Source organism: Medicago sativa, chromosome 4 (genome assembly GCF_051527215.1).
Source record: "Medicago sativa cultivar Bolivia chromosome 4, Bolivia_mono, whole genome shotgun sequence".
Classification (NCBI taxonomy): domain Eukaryota; kingdom Viridiplantae; phylum Streptophyta; class Magnoliopsida; order Fabales; family Fabaceae; genus Medicago; species Medicago sativa.
The window spans coordinates 98,150,689-98,172,211 of NC_140752.1; the positions used below are offsets into that span (position 1 = coordinate 98,150,689).

A 21,523-nucleotide genomic window follows, 5' to 3' on the forward strand; every position below is an offset into this window, starting at 1 on the left:
GTAAATCTGAAAGTTCCCAAGTTTGATTCTTTTCAATTGACTTTATTTCACAATCCATAGCTTTCCTCCATTTATCATGCTTCACTGCCTCCTCAAACATAATTGGATCATCACCTATGTCATCTTGCACCATGTAGGTTTCTGCTTCTTCTTCACTCAACTCATCACCACTTACATAATCTTCCATCCAAACCGGTGTTCTCCTTTCTCTCCCTTGAGTTACATTTTCATGAGGACTCATTTCTTCATTATCATTATTGTCATCATCACTATCACCATCAGTTTCAACTCTGTGACTCCCCTCACTTTCATCACTACTAAGATCATCATTACTCCAAACAAAATCTGCATCTATTTGTTCTTTATAATTTGGACCCCAGTCCCAACTCTTTTCTTCCTCAAATATTACGTCCTTGCTCACCACAACCCTCTTTGTCTTAGGATCAAATAGTCGGTAACCCTTTGACTCATCACTCACACCCAACATAATACAAGGAAAGCTTTTATCATCAAGTTTACCTCGTTTTGCATCTGGTATATGCACATGAGCTATGCAGCCCCAAACTCGAAGGTGTTGAACAGAGGGCTTAACTCCACTCCAAGCTTCTTGAGGAGTGATTTTCTTCACAGCATGTGTTGGACATCGATTCAACAAGTAGAAAGACCATTTTGCAGCTTCAGCCCAAAACAGTTTGGGAACTCTTTTCGCAGATAACATGCAGCGCACCATGTTCATCACCGTTCTATTTTTACGTTCTGCTACTCCATTTTGGTGCGGTGTATATGATGTGGTGAGTTGCCTTTTAATTCCTTCCTTTTCACAAAACAAGTTGAAATTGATAGAGTTAAACTCTCCTCCTCTGTCTGTCCGCAAACACTTGACTGATTCTTCTGCTTCCTTTTCCACTAGCTTTTTGAAAGTTTTGAAACATTCCAATGCTTCTGATTTTTCAAAAAGAAAATAGACCCAACCCTTTCGACTATAGTCATCAATGAAGCATAAGAGATACCTTTTTCCGCTACTTGAGACTGGTTCTATTGGTCCGCAAATGTCTGCATGTATGAGCTCCAAGACCTTGCTGGCACGCCATTCACTCTTCTTAGGTATTGGATTGCGGTGTTGTTTGCCGATGAAACAATAAGCACAAGTGACACTTGAAGCTTCCAGTTGAGGCAAGCCACGCACCATTTTCTTTGTCTGCAGCGTCTTTAAGCCCTTGTGGTTCAGATGGCCATACCTTTGATGCCAAAGATAGGTGAGTTCAGAGGAAGTGTGAAGACATTCTTCAACTGGAGTAGTGATGCTGGAGGTTTTGTTGAAGAGAATAAACATGCGATTAGCGCTCATACTGGTTTCTGCAATCAATCCTTTGTTCGGATGATAAATTTTGCATATCCCATTTTTTATGAGAATGGTGAGATCCTTTTCTTGCAACTGCCCCAGACTTAATAAATTATTTCGAAGCTCTGGGACATAATATACATCTTGAACGAGAAAAGTAGTGCCATTAAACACTAGCCGGACACTACCTTTTCCAGCTACCGACATTCGGGAGTTGTTTCCACATTTAACAAAGTGCTTATGTCCTTCCACCATGTTTAAGAACATACCTTTGTTTCCACACATATGATTAGAGCACCCTGAATCCAAGAACCATGCATCATTCCTTTTTGCGTCATTTTCTTCTACAAGAGCCATTAGAAGGAGCTCTTCTTCATCATCCAATTCTGCATAATTTGTTTCTTTGTTCCATTTGGGACATTCATATTGAAAATGCCCCAAATTATGACACTTAAAACACTCCACTGTGTCCCTTGTGAAAGATTGTCTCCCTCTTCCGCGTCCTCTTCCACGATATGTTCCTCTTCCTCTCCCTCTACTACTTTCCACCTTCAGAGCTTGCTCACCGTCACGGTTAACCCTTTTAAACTTTTGCTCATGAACTACCAGAGAGCTTTGAAGCTCGTCAACGGTCATCTCTTCAGTGTCTTTTGACTCCTCAATTGAAACCACCACATAGGTGAATTTCTCCGTCAACGTACGAAGAATTTTCTGCACCACTTTTGAGTCAGACATAACCTCTCCATTGCTTCTCATTTTGTTAGCCACCGTCATTACTCTGGCGAAATATTCAGTGATGGTTTCTGCATCCTTCATTTCTAGCACCTCAAACTCTCTTCTCAAAGAGTTTAGCATTGACTTCTTCACACGGTCATTCCCTCCATACTTTCTTTTCAGGGAATCCCAAACAATCTTAGATGTTCGCCTATCCAAGATCTGTTCGAAGACTGACCTATCAATTGCCCTGAAAAGATAGTGCTTGACCTTGTGATCATTGGTTTTGGAATTCTGCAGCAACTCCAATTGTTCTTCAGTAAGCACAGTCGTTTCAATAGGTTCCTGGTAACCAATTTCAATCATGGACCAGAGACCTTTGGCACGAAGAAGATTCTCCATCAACTCACTCCAATGATCATAGTGAAGACCATCAAAATGAGGAATTTTTGCTGAAAGCTTTGTGTCACTCATTTTTGTGTTTCTCTATGTTTCTTAGCTAAGCTGCGGCTTAGTTTTTTATCAGGCCCAGTGGGGGCTCTGATACCAGTTTGTAGAGATATAGAATATGAAACTCAAACTGCAACTTTATTGATAGAACTTAGACTATTAAATAGTCAAAACAACTAGAAACTGAAAAGCTATAAAATAGCCCACTAAAACAATACTCACACGACTTAATAAAATGTGAAACTACTTTCTAAAGACTAGGACAAATGAAGACAGCAATAACATAATTCCTAACATGTGGCAACAGACTAATATCAGTAACAAATGAGAAATGATATTCTAACAACTATTTTGTGACAACCTATGTGACAACTTTATCTCTCATACTCACATTATCTTTTTACTTTCTCTCTCTATTGCTTTGGTTTCTGTGTCACTATCTACTTTTCCTTTGAAAATTGGTGGTTGTCACAAAAGTTGTTGATTTTTGGTTGTTAGAATATCATTGCTCGTAACAAATATCCTTTCAGTTTGGTTAATGAATTAAATGAGTTGAATTTGAGTTACCAGTAGAAATTTAGCTCGTTGACTTACATAAAATTTAACTTGTTCGATTCACGAGCTAGGTTGATTAATTTAATTGAGTTGAGACCATAATTAAATTTTTTAAGATTTTTGACCTTTTCAACTAGTAATTTGATTCCTATCCTAAAAAAAACACTAAATAATTCAACTGTACTTTTTCAAATAATTTTTCAAGATAATTTTTGCTGTCTAATTGAAATATATAAATGTAAATTAGGTTTATGAAAAAAAAGTCCATATTTTTTAGATAAAAAGTAATTGTAATTATGCTTCAAATCATTATTATTAATTACATGTACAGTAACTTTTTTTAGCTAAAAAAAATATAATTTTTAAAAATTTACCTGAAAACAGGGGGTAGTTTTGAGAAAAAAAGAAGAGTCCGGGGTGCCAGTAGTAACTCCACATTGTCCACCAAATATTCGAGACGAAACGAAACTTGCTCAAGAGAGTAAAGAGAGATATTGACTGACCAAAAAAGAGGTTTTAGGAAGACGCAAGCAAAGAGAGGCGCACCCTTGCAATTTCCGGTCGATTCATCACTCCACAACAACACAACTAGGTAACCTTCTTCCATCAATCAATCATCACTCCCCAAGATTTTATATTATTCTTATTTTTTTTCCCTTTTTTTTTTTTTTTTTTGCATTCCTCTTTAGATCTGGACACACACACACTCTTGTTTAATTCGATCTAATTATCCTTCATAAAATTACCGAATATGTAGGGTTTTCTTGATCATCAATTCGTTAAATTATTTAGATTGTTTAAAATAATAATTATGGATTAGGAGTATTATACTATATTGTTTAACTGATTAGAATGTTGCAGATTCAATGGCGTCGAAGTTGAAGGCATTGCAGTCAAAAGCATGTCAAGCATCCCAATTTGTGTCGAAACATGGAACTGGTTATTACAAGCAATTGTTGGAGCAGAACAAGCAATACATTCAAGAGCCTGCTACTATTGAGAAATGCAATCTTCTCGCTAAGCAATTACTTTACACCCGCCTTGCTAGGTTATATAATTTATTCTCCAACTTTCTTCTTAAATAATGCTATAATATATCTGCCTCGATTTTGTGTGCTAAAATTCTATTTTCATGTATGCTTGTGGTCTATAATATGTTGATTTCTAGTGATGTTAGACAACCAGATCGGACTGATTGGTAATACGTTCAGTCGGCAGTTTAATTCGGAACTGATAAGAAGTACAATATGTTTAATGCGAAAAAAAAGAGGATAAAACTCAGATGAAGTGCTATAGCCAATGTTTTTTCATTTCTTCTCTGCAATTCTTCTTTCCCTTTAACTGTAAATCACTGCTTTTAGCATTTCAATGAGCAGTTTGGTTTCAAAGCATTACCAGAAACCCTGAATACAAACCAAGGCTTCATAAACTTGGTACAATACACCAAACCATAACCCTTTATCTGTTGTTGACTTACGTACAATGCAATGAACAACGAATATATAAAATATCTATTTTGTTTTAATAGTTATTCTTATTAGGAGTTGTTTTTCTACATTGCAGTAGCAAGGCATGCATATTTTGTAAATGCCAGCACTTCAATTAAACATGTTTTTTGCTTCAAATAATTGCTTTGGATGAGCACGTTGATTTATGTTTGGTGGCTTAATGCCTTTTAGCAGCGTTTCGTTGATGCGTCTGCTACTTGCCTACCATAGTGAACCAACTTAACTGAATGTAGAGCAATATATTATGTGTGTGCAACTACATAGAAAACTTGCAAGTGCAGACCGCCACTTCTTACGTTACATTATTCTTTGTCCATAGTTTTATTATTAAAATTAAAATAAAAAATAGGTGGTCCACCAGATACAATGATGGAGTGATAGAGGCCTAGCGTAGGATCCAATGAAGAGTAAGACAATTTTACCGTGCATCTGGGAGTCCTGCAATGTTGTGTGGGACGAAATGCTGGGCAGTAAGTTCAGTGTTGCAACAATGAGAATAGGAATAGGAATTAATCAAGACAAGATAGGATAGGAATTAATCATTAGAAAGAAAGTTGGGTGGTTTCCCTCATAGAAAGGATGGCAGAGCTACGTCTTAGGTGATTTGGGCATGTATGGTGAAGAACTACAGTAGCATTACTAAGGAGTGTAAATAAAATAAAGGAAGGATAATTCTATAGTCAAAGGTAGAATGGGATCAAGGAAAAGTATAGGTAAGACCATTATGAGAGATTTAGAGTTACTGGTCTGTGGTTGGATTTAATTCATACAGGGCACGAGGACATTGTTTGAGCCATGTTGTTTACCCCATCTAGTTGTCAGGGAAAAACTTTGGTTGCTGTATTGTTAACTTCTAATATAAGTCTAGCATCCTTTGCTTTCTCAACCTGTGCATGTTTGGGTGAATGAATTTGAAAGAAACTGATTCTGTTAAACTGAGCTTGAATTGAAGTGATTTATGTTTGATTGTTTTCTAAATCAAACTTTATGAAAGACTTGGTGTAAATTTTTCAACACAATGCAAAAGCTACTTTTCATCACTTATAGTTAAACCAAGGTTTGGAAGCAAAATCAATGATCCAAAGTAACCTGACATAATATATTTTTTTTTTACCAAAGTCACATTTTTAGGAGTAAATGGGATTTTACCTCCTTCAAATGGGGGGTAAAACAAAAAAATGCCTTGGGAAGTGCCATTTTTTCTGTTTTCTGTGGTTAGTGTAAAGCAAAAGGACTTTAAGTGGTATGGGGTGTAGAAATGCATGTGATTTTCTTGATCACCACAAAATAAATAGTCAACTTGACTTGCCAATTTTAAAGAAAATGAATGGTGGTTGTTTTTGGAAAACATTTTTTATCTTGACATATGGCAACCACTTTAGTTTTTTCATGTTTGAAGTTTTTTTCTTCATAATCTATCATTGTATGGTTTGATTATATTCCTTGAATATGATCAGCTCATAATGTGCTTGTGAAGATTTACAATAATGTGGATAATCATGACAATAATGCCGATATCCATAGATTGTTTATACTCATAATATTGTTGTCAAACAACTTGCTGCTTGTAGTTCTTGTGATGAAGCCCAGTTCTGTTTGATGTTTGAACTTGAATTTTGCTTATGCGCCACATTCCAACATCATTTTAAAACTAGTTATGCGTAGCAAATTGTGCAACATATCTTCACAACCTTCTTTAGTGAATTAGCTAAACAATCATGGGGAAATGTGGAAACTTATTCTGCCTGATCAAATGTCACACACATCTGTCATGTCTGTTCTAGGCCAATTTAGTTTTCAGTGCTTCTGCTTCTCTATATATAACTCACTCTAATTAAATTTTGCAGCATTCCGGTTCGTTGTGAGGCCTTCTGGAAGGAACTTGATTATGTCAAGCATTTATGGAGGAACAGGCAAGACTTAAAGGTTGAAGATGCAGGCATTGCTGCTTTGTTTGGCTTGGAATGCTATGCATGGTATTGTGCTGGTGAGATTGTTGGAAGGGGATTTACTTTCACCGGTTACTCTGTCTGAAAATAGCCACTCCAAGTGTAGATTTTTGCAGTCCTATATTGGCGCAATGTCGTTTTATACACTCGAATATGGGCATTCCGCATGGCAATATGTTATTCTGATTTTTATTTTTACTTTGAGAAAACATGGTTGAGTAACTAGTGGTTAACTTTGATAAGCCTCAATAACCCCTTGTACTTGAAGCGGGAAGGACCTTGCGTTTTGCTCTTATATCATGTTGGAATGTTGGAAAGCTTGTGGTGCTACTTGTCTACAATAGTGATCCCGCAATTTTCAAAATAAATGTCACAAATTTTGGAAATAATATTATTTGTTTTTTTATTGCTTCGTACAAAACATTAAATTTTCTCTCGTTATACAAGTTGCTCTAAAAAAAAATCATAGAAATACAAGTTGCTCTAAAAAAAAACAGATTTCTGAATTTCTTAGGCCCTATTCACCTGAGCCTCCTATGGTATAAGCTTTGGAAGTGGCCATCATTTGAGCACCATTAGAATCACATTTTCCGCTGTAAAGCTCTCGATTACGACCAAGGTTTTAAATATAACTAAATTTTGTTGCTAAAAATATGTCTTCTTTGTTAGTCTCCGAATACTACTAATAGAGGGAGATGCATTGATTTTTTTTTTTTGTGTAGCCTATATTCAATATACCTAAATTACTCACATTCATTAATTATTATGATTCGCCTGTTAAAAATATGTCTTTGTTAACTCTCTTTGTCACATTTTCCGTTGTAAAGACTCTCGATTACGACCAAGGTTTTAAATATATCTAAATTTTGGTGCTAAAAACATGTCTTCTTTGTTAGTCTCCGAATACTACTTATAGAGGGAGATGCATGATTTATGATTTTTTTTTTTTGTGTAGCCTATTTTCAATATACCTAAATTACTCACAATCATTAATTATTATGATTCGCCTGTTAAAAATACGTCTTTGTTAACTCTCTTTGTTAATACCTAAATTTAGGTCTAGGTTAAATAGCAATGGTTATTTCAATGTGGACACCAGTTCCATTCTTATTCTTATAATGAAATAACTAGTCTAATTCCAAAAAATTAATTTAGTTATTTATTATGGGCGTGTTTGCAATTTCTACCCGACTTTATCAAGTCTTTTTAGCCCCAAAATATTAAATTGGCGTGTCCATTTGTATTTAAAGCCATGAAAAGATTGTGGTGACTGAAAGAAAACAAGGATATCATGAAGTATTAAGCATTCTTGGCGTGAAAGATCCTATAACAATAAACTCATATTCACTGAAAATTTATCCTCCTTATTCGTACCTTGGCTTTGTATGCAGAGAAAAATAATGGACAAAATATCAGCTTCCACCAATGCAGTTATTTTGCAGAGCGAGGGCTTACTCAAGGTTTACATACACATCTCTTGCCATGTTTGTTGTAACTGTTTAGATTGATTTTTCCTACTTAATTAATCTAAAATTTTGTGGCAGTATATACTAGAAACCAGTGTTTACCCACGAGAAGCAGAGACTCTCAAAGAGCTGAGAAATGCAACAGCAAATCATCCTCTGTAATTATTCTTAAGACTGCTATACTATACATCCAACCTATAAATCATAGAAGTTATTTAACATAACAAAATTTGATTATGCATACAAGGATTTTTCAAACAAAAATAGTATGATATTATTATTATTATTATTTTATTCTTGTTGAACTTGACTTCTTCAGCCAGCATCAGGAAACTTTTTCTTATGTAATGTTATTGTAATTCTTCAGTGGCTTCATGGGCACTTCACCTGATGCGGGTCAGCTAATGGCTTTGCTCTTGAAACTTCTAAATGCTAAAAAGACAATTGAAGTAGGAGTTTTCACTGGATACTCTCTTCTGCTCACAGCACTTAACATTCCATATGATGGAAAGGTTTGTATCTGCTTTCCTCCTATACATACTGGCTTCTACAGTGGAAAAGTATCACATATAGTTTATGGTAGATCACCAAGTAAAAGTCTTTTGAACTAGAACAATGATGGATGTTGCTCTTCGTAAGTAGAAGCTCATGATATTATGCATTCTCAAGACTGAGACGATGAATCCAATCACCGTCAATTTGGTAGAGAAGAAGGAACAAAAAAACTATTTGAACAATGTTAAATGAATATGTTGGTCATCGTAAGAGTTTTGAACAATTTCAATGCATAAGATGCTTAATTCTCACGCTAGCAATCACCCTCTCTCTTTGCATACATTTAGATAATAACGTCGCAAGTATGTGTCTATTATTTTTATGTTACTAGCCCCATTTGTCTGCCTGCTGTAGATTACAGCCGTAGATCCAGACAGAAAAGCTTATGAGATAGGACTTCCATTCATAAAAAAGGCTGGTGTCTTACACAAGATTGACTACATAGAGTCTCCAGCTTTGCCAGTTCTTGATAAACTTTTAGAAGATGTAAGCAACTTACTTAACATCTCCACATATATCTTTCCAGGCCAAGTCAGACCCATAATGGTTTTTCTTTTCCTTTGTCTAGATGCAGCCTGCAAATGAAGGTACTTTTGACTTTGCCTTTGTTGATGCTGACAAAAATAACTATTGGAATTACCATGAGAGGCTTATCAAATTGGTTAAGATCGGTGGGATTGTTGCCTACGATAACACCCTTTGGGGAGGAACTGTTGCCTTACCAGAAACGGTAGTTTCAGAAACAAAGAGAGAATGGAGAAGATGTACACTTGATTTCAATGAAGCAATTTCAAAGGATCCTCGTATGGAACTTGCTTTTGTTTCAATAGGCGACGGACTCACTATCTGCAGGCGCATTTGCTGATATAAATTGACTTCCAATAGAGTTGTGATCAATAATAGTCCAAGTCATGGCACGGTTTAAATAAATTTGTAAAATTTAATCTTATTGATAACTGTTCTCAATCTATCAATATATTTCTAGCCACTAGGCTACTTAGACAAAAAAAAAAAAAAACAAGAACTACACTAAAGGAATTTAGCAGTAACACCAGTGTGCCATATTTAAATTGCTTATTACTAATTCAAGTTGTATTGCCAGCAACGATATTGAAGAGTACACAAAACGGGTTTGGTATTGAACTATTGAAACTCCAAACAGTTTATGGATCGATGCATAATCAAATGCATTGGCATCATCATAAGATTGCCTACAAACTACAGTGTCTAATAATCCGGTAATGATCAGCAAAACACTTGATGACTTCACAAACATTCTACTAACCTCATACGAACAAATAGGAATGCACAGTCCCAGTTAGCTATCCCAAATCACTAGTTAGCCAGCTACAACCATCCAATTGCATACTATCATTTTTTAAATCACCATACATATTAAAGCAGTCATCATTCTTACAATTGAATAATGAAAAAGAACTCCCGCCCAAAGCCGAACCCAAATATAAAAGTGTGGCACAGCCCCACCTCGATTAAGAGTTGAGACACACTAATCAGTAGTATATAGTAATACTCCTAATCCTTTCTACTTAGCAATTGGAACCACACATTTTTTTTTTTTTTGCAACAATGGAGATACTTCTTATTTTCACCATAAATTGGGTGGTAATTTGTTGATTGAGGCCATCTATTTTTAACATGTAAAGTGAGAGAGATGAAAAATCTAGTAAAATTAATTGGGTTTCAATTGGTTAGACATTAAAATATCCACCAGGCGACAAGGTTGGAAAATAAATTTCAACATTGATTATCCTCTAGGATGATATATTATTCTTCTTGTCGAAAACTGCATCCTCGCGAAAACAAATAAGAAAACTAGTGTTGCAGAATGGTTGAACTTGAATCAATTACAGATTACACAAGAGACATTGTATTTAAAGTAGATTACAACTAAGATGATACGGTTTCCATTCAAGTCTAGTCTATTATTTAACATAAACAAGACCAATTTCCACAAAGATTGTGATCCAACGCATCATGCATGAACTGCCACATAATTCATACAGGACAAAGCAATAATAGAAAACAAAACCTCCTTTGCTGAAAACATTCTTTCATAAAATCCATTGAAAGCTTATCAGGAAACTTAGCTGAAGACAGTGACTGGCCTAAATAACAAGGTAAACGACAGTTTTAGTGAAAGTAACCAAGAACCTGACCACCTACATTCCTTTTTGCGGACTCTTCATGATCCAAAACACCATCAGGAGTTGTAATCACAACATAACCCCACTGCATCAAGATAAATAAAATGAAATGAATATCCTTTTCCTTTACTCATATCTATTAGTAAAAAGAAAGAATTTAAAATATAAAAGCTGGCAGCTATAACAAACAGCATTCTCCATATACAAATAGGTGAAACTGCTATAACACTAAATAAAAACAAAACGGTAAGCATTAACCAACCTGATGTGTTGGAAGAGTGTTCAATCTGTAAGATTCAATATCCTTTGCCTTGAGGTCTTGTCGGTACGTAAGGGCCTTGCAATCGTTAATTCTACCTTGTAGTTCAACTGTGATCCTCCCCACTCTATGGGGATCATACACCTGAAAGTCCTTGATATATCCTGCCAACATGAACGACAGCAAATTAACTGTAGCGATTATCTAAATATCAAATTATTCTAGTACGTTTAGTGCCTTTCATGTACATATACATGCTGACATACAGAAAGCAAGACCATGCTTATCCAGCTGATAATTGTTGGAAAATAACCATGGAGACCATTTCTTTTCATGAGATATGAAGCACTGACGAAAACACGACAACTGCACCCACACCTCAACGTCATACGAATTTGAGATAATGGAAGTAAACAAATATAATCACATGTGTAGGTGTCTAGACACTAAACATGCCTTCAATCTAAAGTGTATACGCTACATAGTTCTTGAGAAATGGATAAAATACCACTAAAAATATCTTTAAAAATTATACTAATATGCCAAAAATCTAAAATTAATAATATCCTAATGTATGTCTTAATTAATGGAATTTGGGTATTTACTAAAACAATAACAATATCCTAATGAATTATCCAAAACACATAAATCCAGCTCAAAAAACGAATACATAAATTTCATACTCATAAGATGAAGGGAAAATAAAAGAAAATAAATAATGAAAGATTTCAAACAAATATTACCGCGGTGTTTCATGATTTGAAGAAAAGAAGAGATAACATTGGAAATAGGTTTAAGCTCCACCATAGCTTTGCCTCTCTTCTCAGCATTCACCATACTCCTCAACGCATCGTTCAGTATCCTTCTCCCCATTTCTCTTTCTCACTCGATCTCGTTACGCACACCGATAGTTTTCACCAACAGTATGCCAAAGCCAAGCTAGAACGGTTTTGTTCGTTAATCGTGAAATAGTGGTGTTGCCAGTGGTCAGAAAATGTTCGCCGCCGCTACCACGCGACGCTGCAATCACTCTCTATCTCCGTCTTTCAACCCTCTTTGAACTTTTTTTTCTCTTTAGTTTTTTTTACTTTCTCTTAACTCTTCAGAACTTTTGGATTTGGACCGTTTAGGCCATATGAACAAAGAGTTAGTGATAATAAGAAATTGCTTTTCGCACTCCACTATTTTACTATTTGCCTATACACACACCCTCCTTCCACTTTTTAATTTTTTTTTTTTTGCTGAATTAAAAACAAGACATTTTTGTGTGTTGAGTTTTATGAAATTTGTTTAATAATTATAAGTAAAAATGATAACTTTTTTCTCCTAAAAACACGATAATTTTTTGGTGATAAACAGAAAGAAGATAATTTTACGGTTGGTTAGGACAAAGAAATGTCACCAATAACAAGAGATATTAATTAAGTATATATTTGATTTAGTACAAAAATAAATATACTATTGTTAAAGAGATTAAATAAGATGCACTACAGGTATAAATCAACTTTACACAAATGTTCAATAAAAAATTCATCATTTTGACGTGTCAATCCACTCTTGTAACTTAATCTTAAGATAACTTCTATCAAGTGGTAAAATAAGGAGCTCTTATTGAAATGTCAGTGTAAATTGTGTATTTCTCATAATCGCGTTGTAACCAAAAAAACTAACTAATAACTGTACATCTTACTTTGCAATAGAAGCCAAAATATAAAAGGGAGGGCAATGTAAATGTTCCTATACAAAAGCCAAAATTAACTTCAACAATATGATGACGGGAAATTAATTTTGGGTGGACTACATAGCAGGGGCGGATCTAGACATTTGATATTGGTGTGGCAAAACTTTCAAAGAAACTATATATATTAACAAAGTATAGCAAAATGGTTTTGGTGAGCATTTTAACATGGTGTTACTCGATTCCCTGCAACAACCTTTTTATTAATATTAACAAATTTAAAAAAAATTCAAAAACAAAAACTGCAACTCAGTAGGAGTTGAACACAAGTCATACGATTCATTCATTAAGCATAAACCGCTAAGCCAAGAGAAAAACCTGTGATATGTAAGCGACTTATATTATATATATAATTATTTAAGTCAAGTATATGAACAAAAAATTGGGAAATAATCTGGTGTGGCAACTGCCACACCATGTTTCAAACTAGATCCGCCCATGCTACATAGGTGGTTGACAGATACAAACTATTCATACACCAATTTTAATCAATAAGACCACATACAATGGTGGTGTTGAAAGACACATTCAACATGTTGAAGCTTTGCAATGGTGAGTTGAAGTTTGATGAAAAATGATGTGGAGGAAAGAGGCGATGAATATCTTCAACTAGTGACCATTTACAATTCCCACTTTTTCAATTCCCAACACTCCACATCATTTTCTCTCTCTTATTCAACACTCATTCAACTTTTACCATCTCCAATGGTTTTTCATTCAACACTCTACCCCACCACTTTTTATTTTTTATTCTTATTTAATTTTATATTTTTGTTTTTATAATTACATAAAATTACAATTATCGATTATAATTAAATTAAAATAAAAAACACTTAACAATTTTGAAATGATTATTATTGGGATCCATAGTTTACAACAATTCAAAATCATAATTTTTTACAAGACAAAAGAACTTATTTTCCTAGAGATAGAATGTTAAAAAAAATATTTTCCTAAAATTAAAAGGTCAAAAAACATATTTTACTAAAGATGGAGGACAAATTTTATATCTTCTTATTAGGGGAAAAAAATGATGAAAACTCCATTTAAGACAGAAAAAATTGAATGAATGATTTGTGAAAGATAAATGCAAAATCTATTAGAAACAGCCACGCAAAACATGCGCAAACAACACGCATCGTGATCGTGGTGGTGTTAGAAATTCCTTCAATGGAGAATCTACCCTCTCCGCTGGTTGTAGAAATTCTAAGCCGCCTCAACGACTCAACCGATCTAGCAAGATGCAGACTCGTTTCAAACACCCTCAACTCCGCTTCCTCCGAAGTTCGTTCGTTGACCCTCATCTGTTCCATCTCTCGTTACCTCAAATCACGTTCACCAGATACCAAGCACCTCATCACCCCTTTCAAAACCGTTTTCAAGAACCTCCTTCTCCGATCCCCCAATCTCGAATCCGTCACCATCGGCGTTGATCGTTCTCTTGTTGAGATGCCCTTTGACGACTTTGAAGATGAATCTGATGATCTTCACCTTACGGATTTCAATTTCATTCAAGATTGGCTTCCTTCGCTTTCCAATTCGATTAAGTCGCTCTCTGTTTCTGATTTCTGGGTTCAATCTTGTTGGAGACGTTCACGAGCTTTGCCCCTCATCTCTTCCACTTGTTAGTCAGCTTCTTATTTCTCAACTCCTTTGATTATTTATTGTCCATTGTAGTTGCAATTATGCTATGAAACTTGAAATATTGTTGCAGAGCCAGAGACTTCTGAAACATTTGAATTGAATTGTGACCGCAATGGCAGTTGCAGAAACCAATTTAGAATTGAGTTTATACTGCACATAATTGACTCGTAGTTATGTTTAAAGTCTAATTTTTTTTTTTTTTTTTGAATAAATGTTCAAAGTCTAAAATTGTTAAGAGATTAATTTCTAATTTTCTATGCCGTGGAGGTATAAAACTTTACACTACATCCTATCAAATCTAATCATGCCAAGTAGATATTTTTAAAGATATTTTAGGAAGTTACCTAAAAATGTGATATGATAGAGTCGGTTGATCGGATGCATGCCTAAAAAGGTTTTACACTGTTGGTGTATACAAATTAAATCCTATTTTAAATCATCTAGCAGCTATAATAGATAATTGACGGTGTAAAAAGGTTTTACTCTTTCAGTGTATATAAATCAAATCCTATTTTTAATCATCTACAATAGTTATAGGGTCTTGTTAACGAGTGCCCTCGGGGCACTCTTTAAGCTTTCTAAATTAAGTAATATTTCTTTAAAAATGTCAAAGTGTTCAATTTCCAATGCACTTTATTACACAAACTTTTATAAAAAGTTACTATTTAAAGTGCTTAACCAGTGCCCCAGGGGCACTCGTTAACATTTCCCATTGTTATAATAGATTGATGCTGTAAAAAGACTTTACATTGATGGTGTATATAAATTAAATCCTTTAGAGTTAAGTTATATTTGTGGCGTTGGCAAATCTTGTTGAAAACCTTTTGCTAATAGTTTCATATCCTTTGTGCTACAGGCTATGGTTTGGTGCAATTGGAGGTTAGGAACGCTTGGTTAGCTGTGGATGGTTTGTGTTTGATGCACACATTGACCAATTTGACTCTTGAGTTTGTAAGATTGGATGATGAGGATTTGAACATGATCAATACTTGTTTCCCTAACCTTAAGGAACTTAATCTTATTGGTGTTGGAGGACTTGAAGAGCCTAAGATTAATCTCTCACACCTTCAAACTTGTCAATGGTCGGTTTCAAATGCTCCTCTTTCTTTGGTTATATCTGCTCCAAGTCTTGTTGATTTCCATCTCAAGTGTGTCAAGCCTAGGTTGCTTTTCCTTGAAGCACCTTCTTTGTCAAACTTCAATCTTTCTCTTGAGAACACTGATGAGCTAGTGTTGAAAAATTGTGGCAACATACAATGCCTTCAGCTTGAAGCGGAATGCGTCTCTCTTGCTTACATTTTAAGCATGTTTCGCCATTGTGTTGTTGTAGAGAGACTGAGCTTAGATTTTGTGAGAAGAACAGAGAGAGTTGTAGAGGTTGGAGTTGATCAAGTAGGAGAGTTTGGACTTGATACGTTGTTGAATTATTTCCCCAACATAAGGTATCTAAGTTTAGGTTATGAGGCTTGGCTTGTGATGGAGAGTTCTTTCCGCAGGGTAAGTTTGGAAAATGGGACTGGGATGAAGTCTTTGAAAGAGCTTGTTGCACATATCGTGGTCCTTGAAATTGAGTTTACTCTTGCATTTATTTTCTCTGTTTTGGATAAATGCACCCTCCTGGGAGACGTTTCTCTGTTCATCCACGGTGATGCTGATCCTTGTGCTGCTGGAAATCTCATCTCTGTGTGCAGAAGCAAATTCCCTGGAGTTAGATGGAGATGGGGAATATGGAAAGAAGGAATCAAGGATACTTTGGTTTCAGATGGCATCTAGTGTGTTTAAGGAAAAGGGAGAGTCGGTCTTTGAATTGTTGTAGGTCTACATTACAGATTGTGTTACGGTTAGGAGTAGGGACACTGAAAGATTTTGAATAAATTGTGTTGGAGCAGCTTCATAGAGTAAGAGCAAGCTTCAAACGTTAAAACATCACAAAATATCTATACAAACCTTTTCCTAAGTGTAGTTCAAACTAGGAAACCAGATTAACTAGAAGTGGCGTTGGTTCAGTTCTCCACTGCATGTATATTTGTATATAGATCTTTGAACTGTTTGTGATCACCGCTCACTTGTTCTGAATATATGTATATTCTTGGATTATTCATCCTTCTTGTTCACTTGTTCTTTCACGTGATGTATATTTATAGATATATTATAAGAAAAATATTTATTTTTGAAGCAGGTTTTTCTTTTTCAATTTGTTCATTTTAGCTATTTCTCAATTCGTTTAACTGAACGATTTTATAGATGGCATGGGGCTGAGCCTATTCCAAAATTGAAAAGGAAATTTTACATAATGGAACAAGAAGATTAATGTGGGTTATCTGGTGAATTGTGTCTTGTGGGTTATGACATGAATCTTGGGAAGATGTGTATCTATTGGTAATCCAAGGATTCATGGTTTTGGTGGCCTTTGAGATGGAGATTGGAATATTTTGCTTTTCACAGGCATATTGGGGTGAGCTCTAATATTATGTTGAACTGCTTATTTGTTACTTCGATTTCTTAAGAGCTTTGAAGCCGGTTAAGGAGTCTATTCATCCTTTGCATGTTTATGCTGCTGTGGAGCTGCTGCATCAGTGTGTCGATTATTTTGTCCCACAATGTGGCCAACCATTATTTTGTCGATTACACATAGCTCATGACATCTTGAATATAAAGTATACTAACACACTTTAACAAAGTCTTTTAAACAATTTTTGTTTTTTGTTTTTTATATAAAGTTTCAACACTCTTTTTTAGTTGAAGTTCATACAGATTTCACTTAACTTAGTGAGACTCATTTCCAAAGTAATAAGATTTATTTGAATTTCAATAAATAGCATAAAATGTGTGTTCCACTACAAAAAACACATTAAATTTTGCCGGTTTTAAAGGTGGCGGTTTTAACCGTCACATAAGTTCACTCACAAATGTTGCCAAGAATAACGGATGAAAATAACACTCTTAAATGAAACCAACTCATAAACATTTGAGTCTTTTCTGTAACTATAATCGATTACTTTATTGGGTCTGCTTGATCAATTTCAACCTGTTATTTTGAACATGAATAATGACGGAGTCTTTTAGCATATGCACACCTTTCCCACTCATACAAACTTGTCTTTTCTTCCTTCTCCAAAACAAGTAACATTCATAATTTTAAATAAAGAGGCTCTAGTTCTATCAACTAGTAAAGTTGTCTTCAATAATTACTGATATCAAGTCCATATCTAACGTCAAAATAGAAGAAAAAGTGTCTCTATTCAAATTGGATAGAATTGAGAAAAGTCTAAGAATAAATAGTACTAAGCATGAGCTAATTCCATCACAGTGTTTTGCATAAGCTAGAGTCAAATTATTATAGTGTCCCACTAAATGTAGACATAGAAAGATCCATCAAATGTACTTAAAGTTAATCTTTACTCAAAGCTGAATGTAGAATACAATTTACAAATATGCAAAGTGGCAACAATGACAAACAGTATGTTGACTTATTCTCAACTTGTAAGATTCTCATAAGTAATAGTGGGGAGGTCTTACCTTCAATGTCCTTAAGAGTGTGAGAAGTCAGGTCAATCTGCAGGGATCTTTGGCGTATTAGTCATACAATTTATAAACAAAGGATTTGAATGGTGCTCAAAATATAGTTTACGATACACAATGCCCTCAAAACAAAGATCACACACAAATATATTTCACATGTATGCTTATGTATCCTTTCACTTCATCAGATATATGCTAACTTTTTTTTTTGTTGCTAATTTAAAGTTATTAAAGAAAGATAATTAAGATTTAAGATGCCGATGTGTTCTCCCACTTTGTTCTTTTCCAACAAACCTATCTCACACACAAGATATATCATACGTATAATGAGTGCAAAACTGCACACACCAACACGCGCAGAAGCAAAAGATACAAAATAATTTAGACTCATAATGTATATCTCGTCACTTTGCACGATGAGGATTTGAGAAGATTAGCGAAGAAATCCATTCGAAGTTATTTTAGATGATCAAACAACTTCATAAAAATACATTCATTTCTCTCTAACCATCAATTGCTATTGCATTAGACAGCAAAGAACTCACTTCAACGTACAGGAGGGAAAATACATACAAGATGATGAAGTAAATGGTGAACTTGACAAGATTGTGTATGACATTTTTAACTAGTAACTATTTATTCATGAAAGAAGGGTACATAATTTAAACAACGGAAGCTTGTAACAACTTAATCTGTTCACTGGAACTGACTAACCCCATGTTTGGACAAACTTCAATCACGTGATTAGCCGACACAAAACAAAGGGAAATGTGTAAAATTTCAAAATTACTACAAGTAGTACTTAGTACAGACGTTAAAGCCTGCCTATTAAGACAACTATTGTAAGAATCCAACAATCTACAAGGAAAATACAGATATTGAAGCCGGTGTTGTGTAAAAGCGGCTATAGCATAGAAGCACCAACAAAATTTGAACAAATTGCTGTTGTTCCGTGATAAGCTATTTAGTATAAATTGTTGTCAAATAGCGACACTATAGCACTAAGGCATGGCGGACTTTGAACAAGCCGCCTTTTTCCGCAATCCGCAGTTGACAACATTGATGGAAGCACATGTAAACAGATTTACAGGCAGTACTAAGAAAGGGATTGAAAATCATGCTAAGAGATGCAGCAAAGTCCAAAACATATATCATGGAGATGTTTTTCTCAATAAATGTGATTGAATAAAACCAAAACTGATTTTCTCAATAAATGTGATTGATTAAAACCAAAACAAATTGCAACAAAGAAATTTTAGAAAACAGAATGTTGAACCACTATGTTGCTAGAAAATTGCCTTCACCCAGGGCCAGCCATGAGGGGGTGCAAACAGCTCTAATGAGCTGGGCCTCCAAATTTTTGGGGCCCAAATTTTTTTTTTTAAATATACTGCACTAAGAAATTGAATATATTCTAAAAATGCGTCGTTGTTTCAAACTTTGTAGATATAGCGTAGTGGTTCACATGCGTTTTGGCATGTTCTCAAGTCAATGGTTCAACACCTAGAACCTCTATTTTGCTTCTTTAGTTAAATTGTTAAATTCTAAATTGTTTTAAATTCTAAATTGTTGTTAAGTTAATTAAGTTAAATTTGTTAAGTTAAATTAAATTAAATTTTATTTAGGATATCCTTTTTGCTACTTTAATTAATTTTCATTTTTTTAGGATCACCATTTTGCTTCTTTAATTAATTTAATTTTTTTTAGTATAAGAGGGCTTGATTTGAGCATGACCTCAATAGCAGTACTCTCTCTTTTTCCTCCAATTCAGTCTATATCTCATTAGCATATTGGATTATATATTTACAAATAAAACCACAATATAATTTTTTTTCTTCTTATTTTTGTTAGAGCACTTTTTCAAGTTTTTTGCACATACTTGTCGTATAAAATAACAATGTTCTAATAACGAACATTATAATCATTCTCTAGAAATAACATTATAAACTTTATTTTTTTGCCTAAGTATAAACTAAAGAAAATAACAACGTAGAAGGTTGATAAAGATATTCCTTTGAAATCTTTTGTTAATTTTATTGATTACAATATTAATCATTTCTGTGTTAGTTACAATGATGACCATTTCTTATTGGATCTTATTTTCAGTATGAATAGAGGCTTGCTCTTTAAAAAAAATGTTTTTATTTTATGAGGGGTCTTTTTTTAATGTTAGAGCCGAGCCTCTGATTCTACAGGGACGGCCCTGCCAAAATTAAACTGAAGTTTCTGGGAAATAAACCACAAGTGCTGAACCTTAGAATAAGCATGTAAATGAAAACAAATCCATCCAATTCATTAAAGCCATACATCCAACAATGGTCAATAGATACTTCTTCAACAATATAGACAAGCTATGCGGCTAAACCATCACACAATCTACTGTTATGAATTTACAAGGATTTTAAAGCAACATACATGAAGAAACATAAATTCAAACAAGTAATATGTGGAAGAGAAACTCACTTTCAATGAGTCAAAACTAAACTTTCAACATAATCCCTAGCACGCGACCAAATAATTTTATTAGTAATTCCAATTTCTTCTACTCTATTGTCTGTGCAGTTATAGATAAATGCCTTGTCGTCTTCACGATTTGCCAATATCAGCGTATCCCATTATGAGAAAGATACAATGGCAACGATCCCAACTCTTTAAACCCCGTTCCATAATTGTAGTAGCATGAAGGTAACTTGTTTGAATTAATTTTAAATAATTGAATCCAAGACTCTTGAACTCCAAAATCCTTCATTTGCCAAATAACAAAATGGGTTTCCTCAAAATCATGAAAAAAACAAAGACTGTCCCTCAAAACCACAAGTTCTGGCTGATAATGCGAAACCTTGTCAAAACCCCGAGGAAGCAACAATTGAGTAAATGTTTCAGTGGAGAGATCCAATGAAAGAATCACAAGTTGCTCAATGGTAATACTACCATCATTCCAAACAAAAAAATCGTTTGAAGAAGAAATGTAATCACGAAGGACCAACCAGTTAACAGTACCACTCATATACACACCAGTGTCGTTGCTGCTACTAAACTTGTTGGAAAGTGGGAGGAAACATTGAATATTTGTACATGAATAATCTTGAAAACGGAAAACTTGTGCCATGACTCTTGCACTACCATGCTCCACCTCTATATGTAACTCTACCACCTTATAAGTTTGAGTCAAAACATCATAACCGAAAGAAAAATTCGATTTAATATACCTCATATGGCCATAAAAAATTTCAGATTTTGTCCTAGTAGCTGGGTTCCAAAGACATAGGCCTGGAATACCCCTATCAATCAAACAAAGCAATCCATTGCATGAACCAGCAACCCACCAAAGACGATCATTCTTCTTGATCAATCGATAGTAAGGATCGTATTGGAGGGTGGTTGATGAATTATCATGTTCGAGTAAAAGAGAACTATTTGGGAAGGTTACTACACTAGTCATGGAATAAGGTAGTGACGTTGCCGCGAGGTGTGGACTTCTTTTCGATCTCTTGAGATGCATTTGAATGAAATAAGGATCAGATATGAGAGTTTTGAAAAACTTGTTAACACATCTGAATCGCATAAGAGGTTTTACAGAGAGCAAGGAGAATATTTCTACAATCAGTTCGTTGGGAAGGATCACCACCGCCACCAACTGAGGCCGCTTCTTCATT

The 21,523-nt window shown here is 34.7% G+C and overlaps 4 protein-coding genes and 1 pseudogene across 5 annotated transcripts; 3 read left to right on the forward strand and 2 right to left on the reverse strand.

Moving 5' to 3' along the window:
- The first annotated feature begins 3,536 nt into the window (after positions 1 to 3,536).
- On the forward strand, positions 3,537 to 6,835 carry LOC146934439 (uncharacterized). Its single transcript, XM_085706338.1, has 3 exons — positions 3,537 to 3,653; positions 3,923 to 4,109; positions 6,417 to 6,835. The coding sequence occupies exons 2-3, from the start codon at positions 3,928 to 3,930 to the stop codon at positions 6,601 to 6,603; spliced, it is 369 nt and encodes a 122-aa protein (XP_085562464.1). The 5' UTR covers positions 3,537 to 3,653; positions 3,923 to 3,927; the 3' UTR covers positions 6,604 to 6,835.
- Positions 6,836 to 7,808: 973 nt separating this feature from the next.
- LOC146934440 (S-adenosyl-L-methionine-dependent methyltransferases superfamily protein) lies at positions 7,809 to 9,557 on the forward strand. Of its 2 annotated transcripts, none has more exons than XM_085706335.1 (5): positions 7,809 to 7,978; positions 8,063 to 8,142; positions 8,352 to 8,496; positions 8,894 to 9,025; positions 9,108 to 9,544. In XM_085706335.1, exons 1-5 carry the CDS (start codon positions 7,904 to 7,906, stop codon positions 9,402 to 9,404), a joined length of 729 nt encoding a protein of 242 aa, XP_085562461.1. In that variant the 5' UTR covers positions 7,809 to 7,903; the 3' UTR covers positions 9,405 to 9,544. The 2 variants fall into 2 exon arrangements, with proteins under 2 accessions (XP_085562461.1, XP_085562462.1); XM_085706336.1 differs by having other exon boundaries at positions 7,820 to 7,978; positions 9,114 to 9,557.
- Positions 9,558 to 10,364: 807 nt separating this feature from the next.
- Positions 10,365 to 12,021, reverse strand: RPS15AE (ribosomal protein S15A E). Its single transcript, XM_085706337.1, has 3 exons — positions 11,707 to 12,021; positions 10,967 to 11,127; positions 10,365 to 10,789 (listed from the first exon to the last, which is right to left on the reverse strand). Exons 1-3 carry the CDS (start codon positions 11,834 to 11,836, stop codon positions 10,691 to 10,693), a joined length of 390 nt encoding a protein of 129 aa, XP_085562463.1. The 5' UTR covers positions 11,837 to 12,021; the 3' UTR covers positions 10,365 to 10,690.
- A 1,756-nt stretch (positions 12,022 to 13,777) lies between these two features.
- LOC146934442 (F-box/RNI-like superfamily protein) lies at positions 13,778 to 16,520 on the forward strand. The gene is made up of 2 exons (XM_085706339.1): positions 13,778 to 14,325; positions 15,202 to 16,520. The coding sequence occupies exons 1-2, from the start codon at positions 13,872 to 13,874 to the stop codon at positions 16,116 to 16,118; spliced, it is 1,371 nt and encodes a 456-aa protein (XP_085562465.1). The 5' UTR covers positions 13,778 to 13,871; the 3' UTR covers positions 16,119 to 16,520.
- Positions 16,521 to 20,332: 3,812 nt separating this feature from the next.
- Positions 20,333 to 21,522, reverse strand: LOC146934443 (F-box/kelch-repeat protein At3g06240-like; annotated as a pseudogene).
- Between the last annotated feature and the right edge of the window lies 1 nt (position 21,523).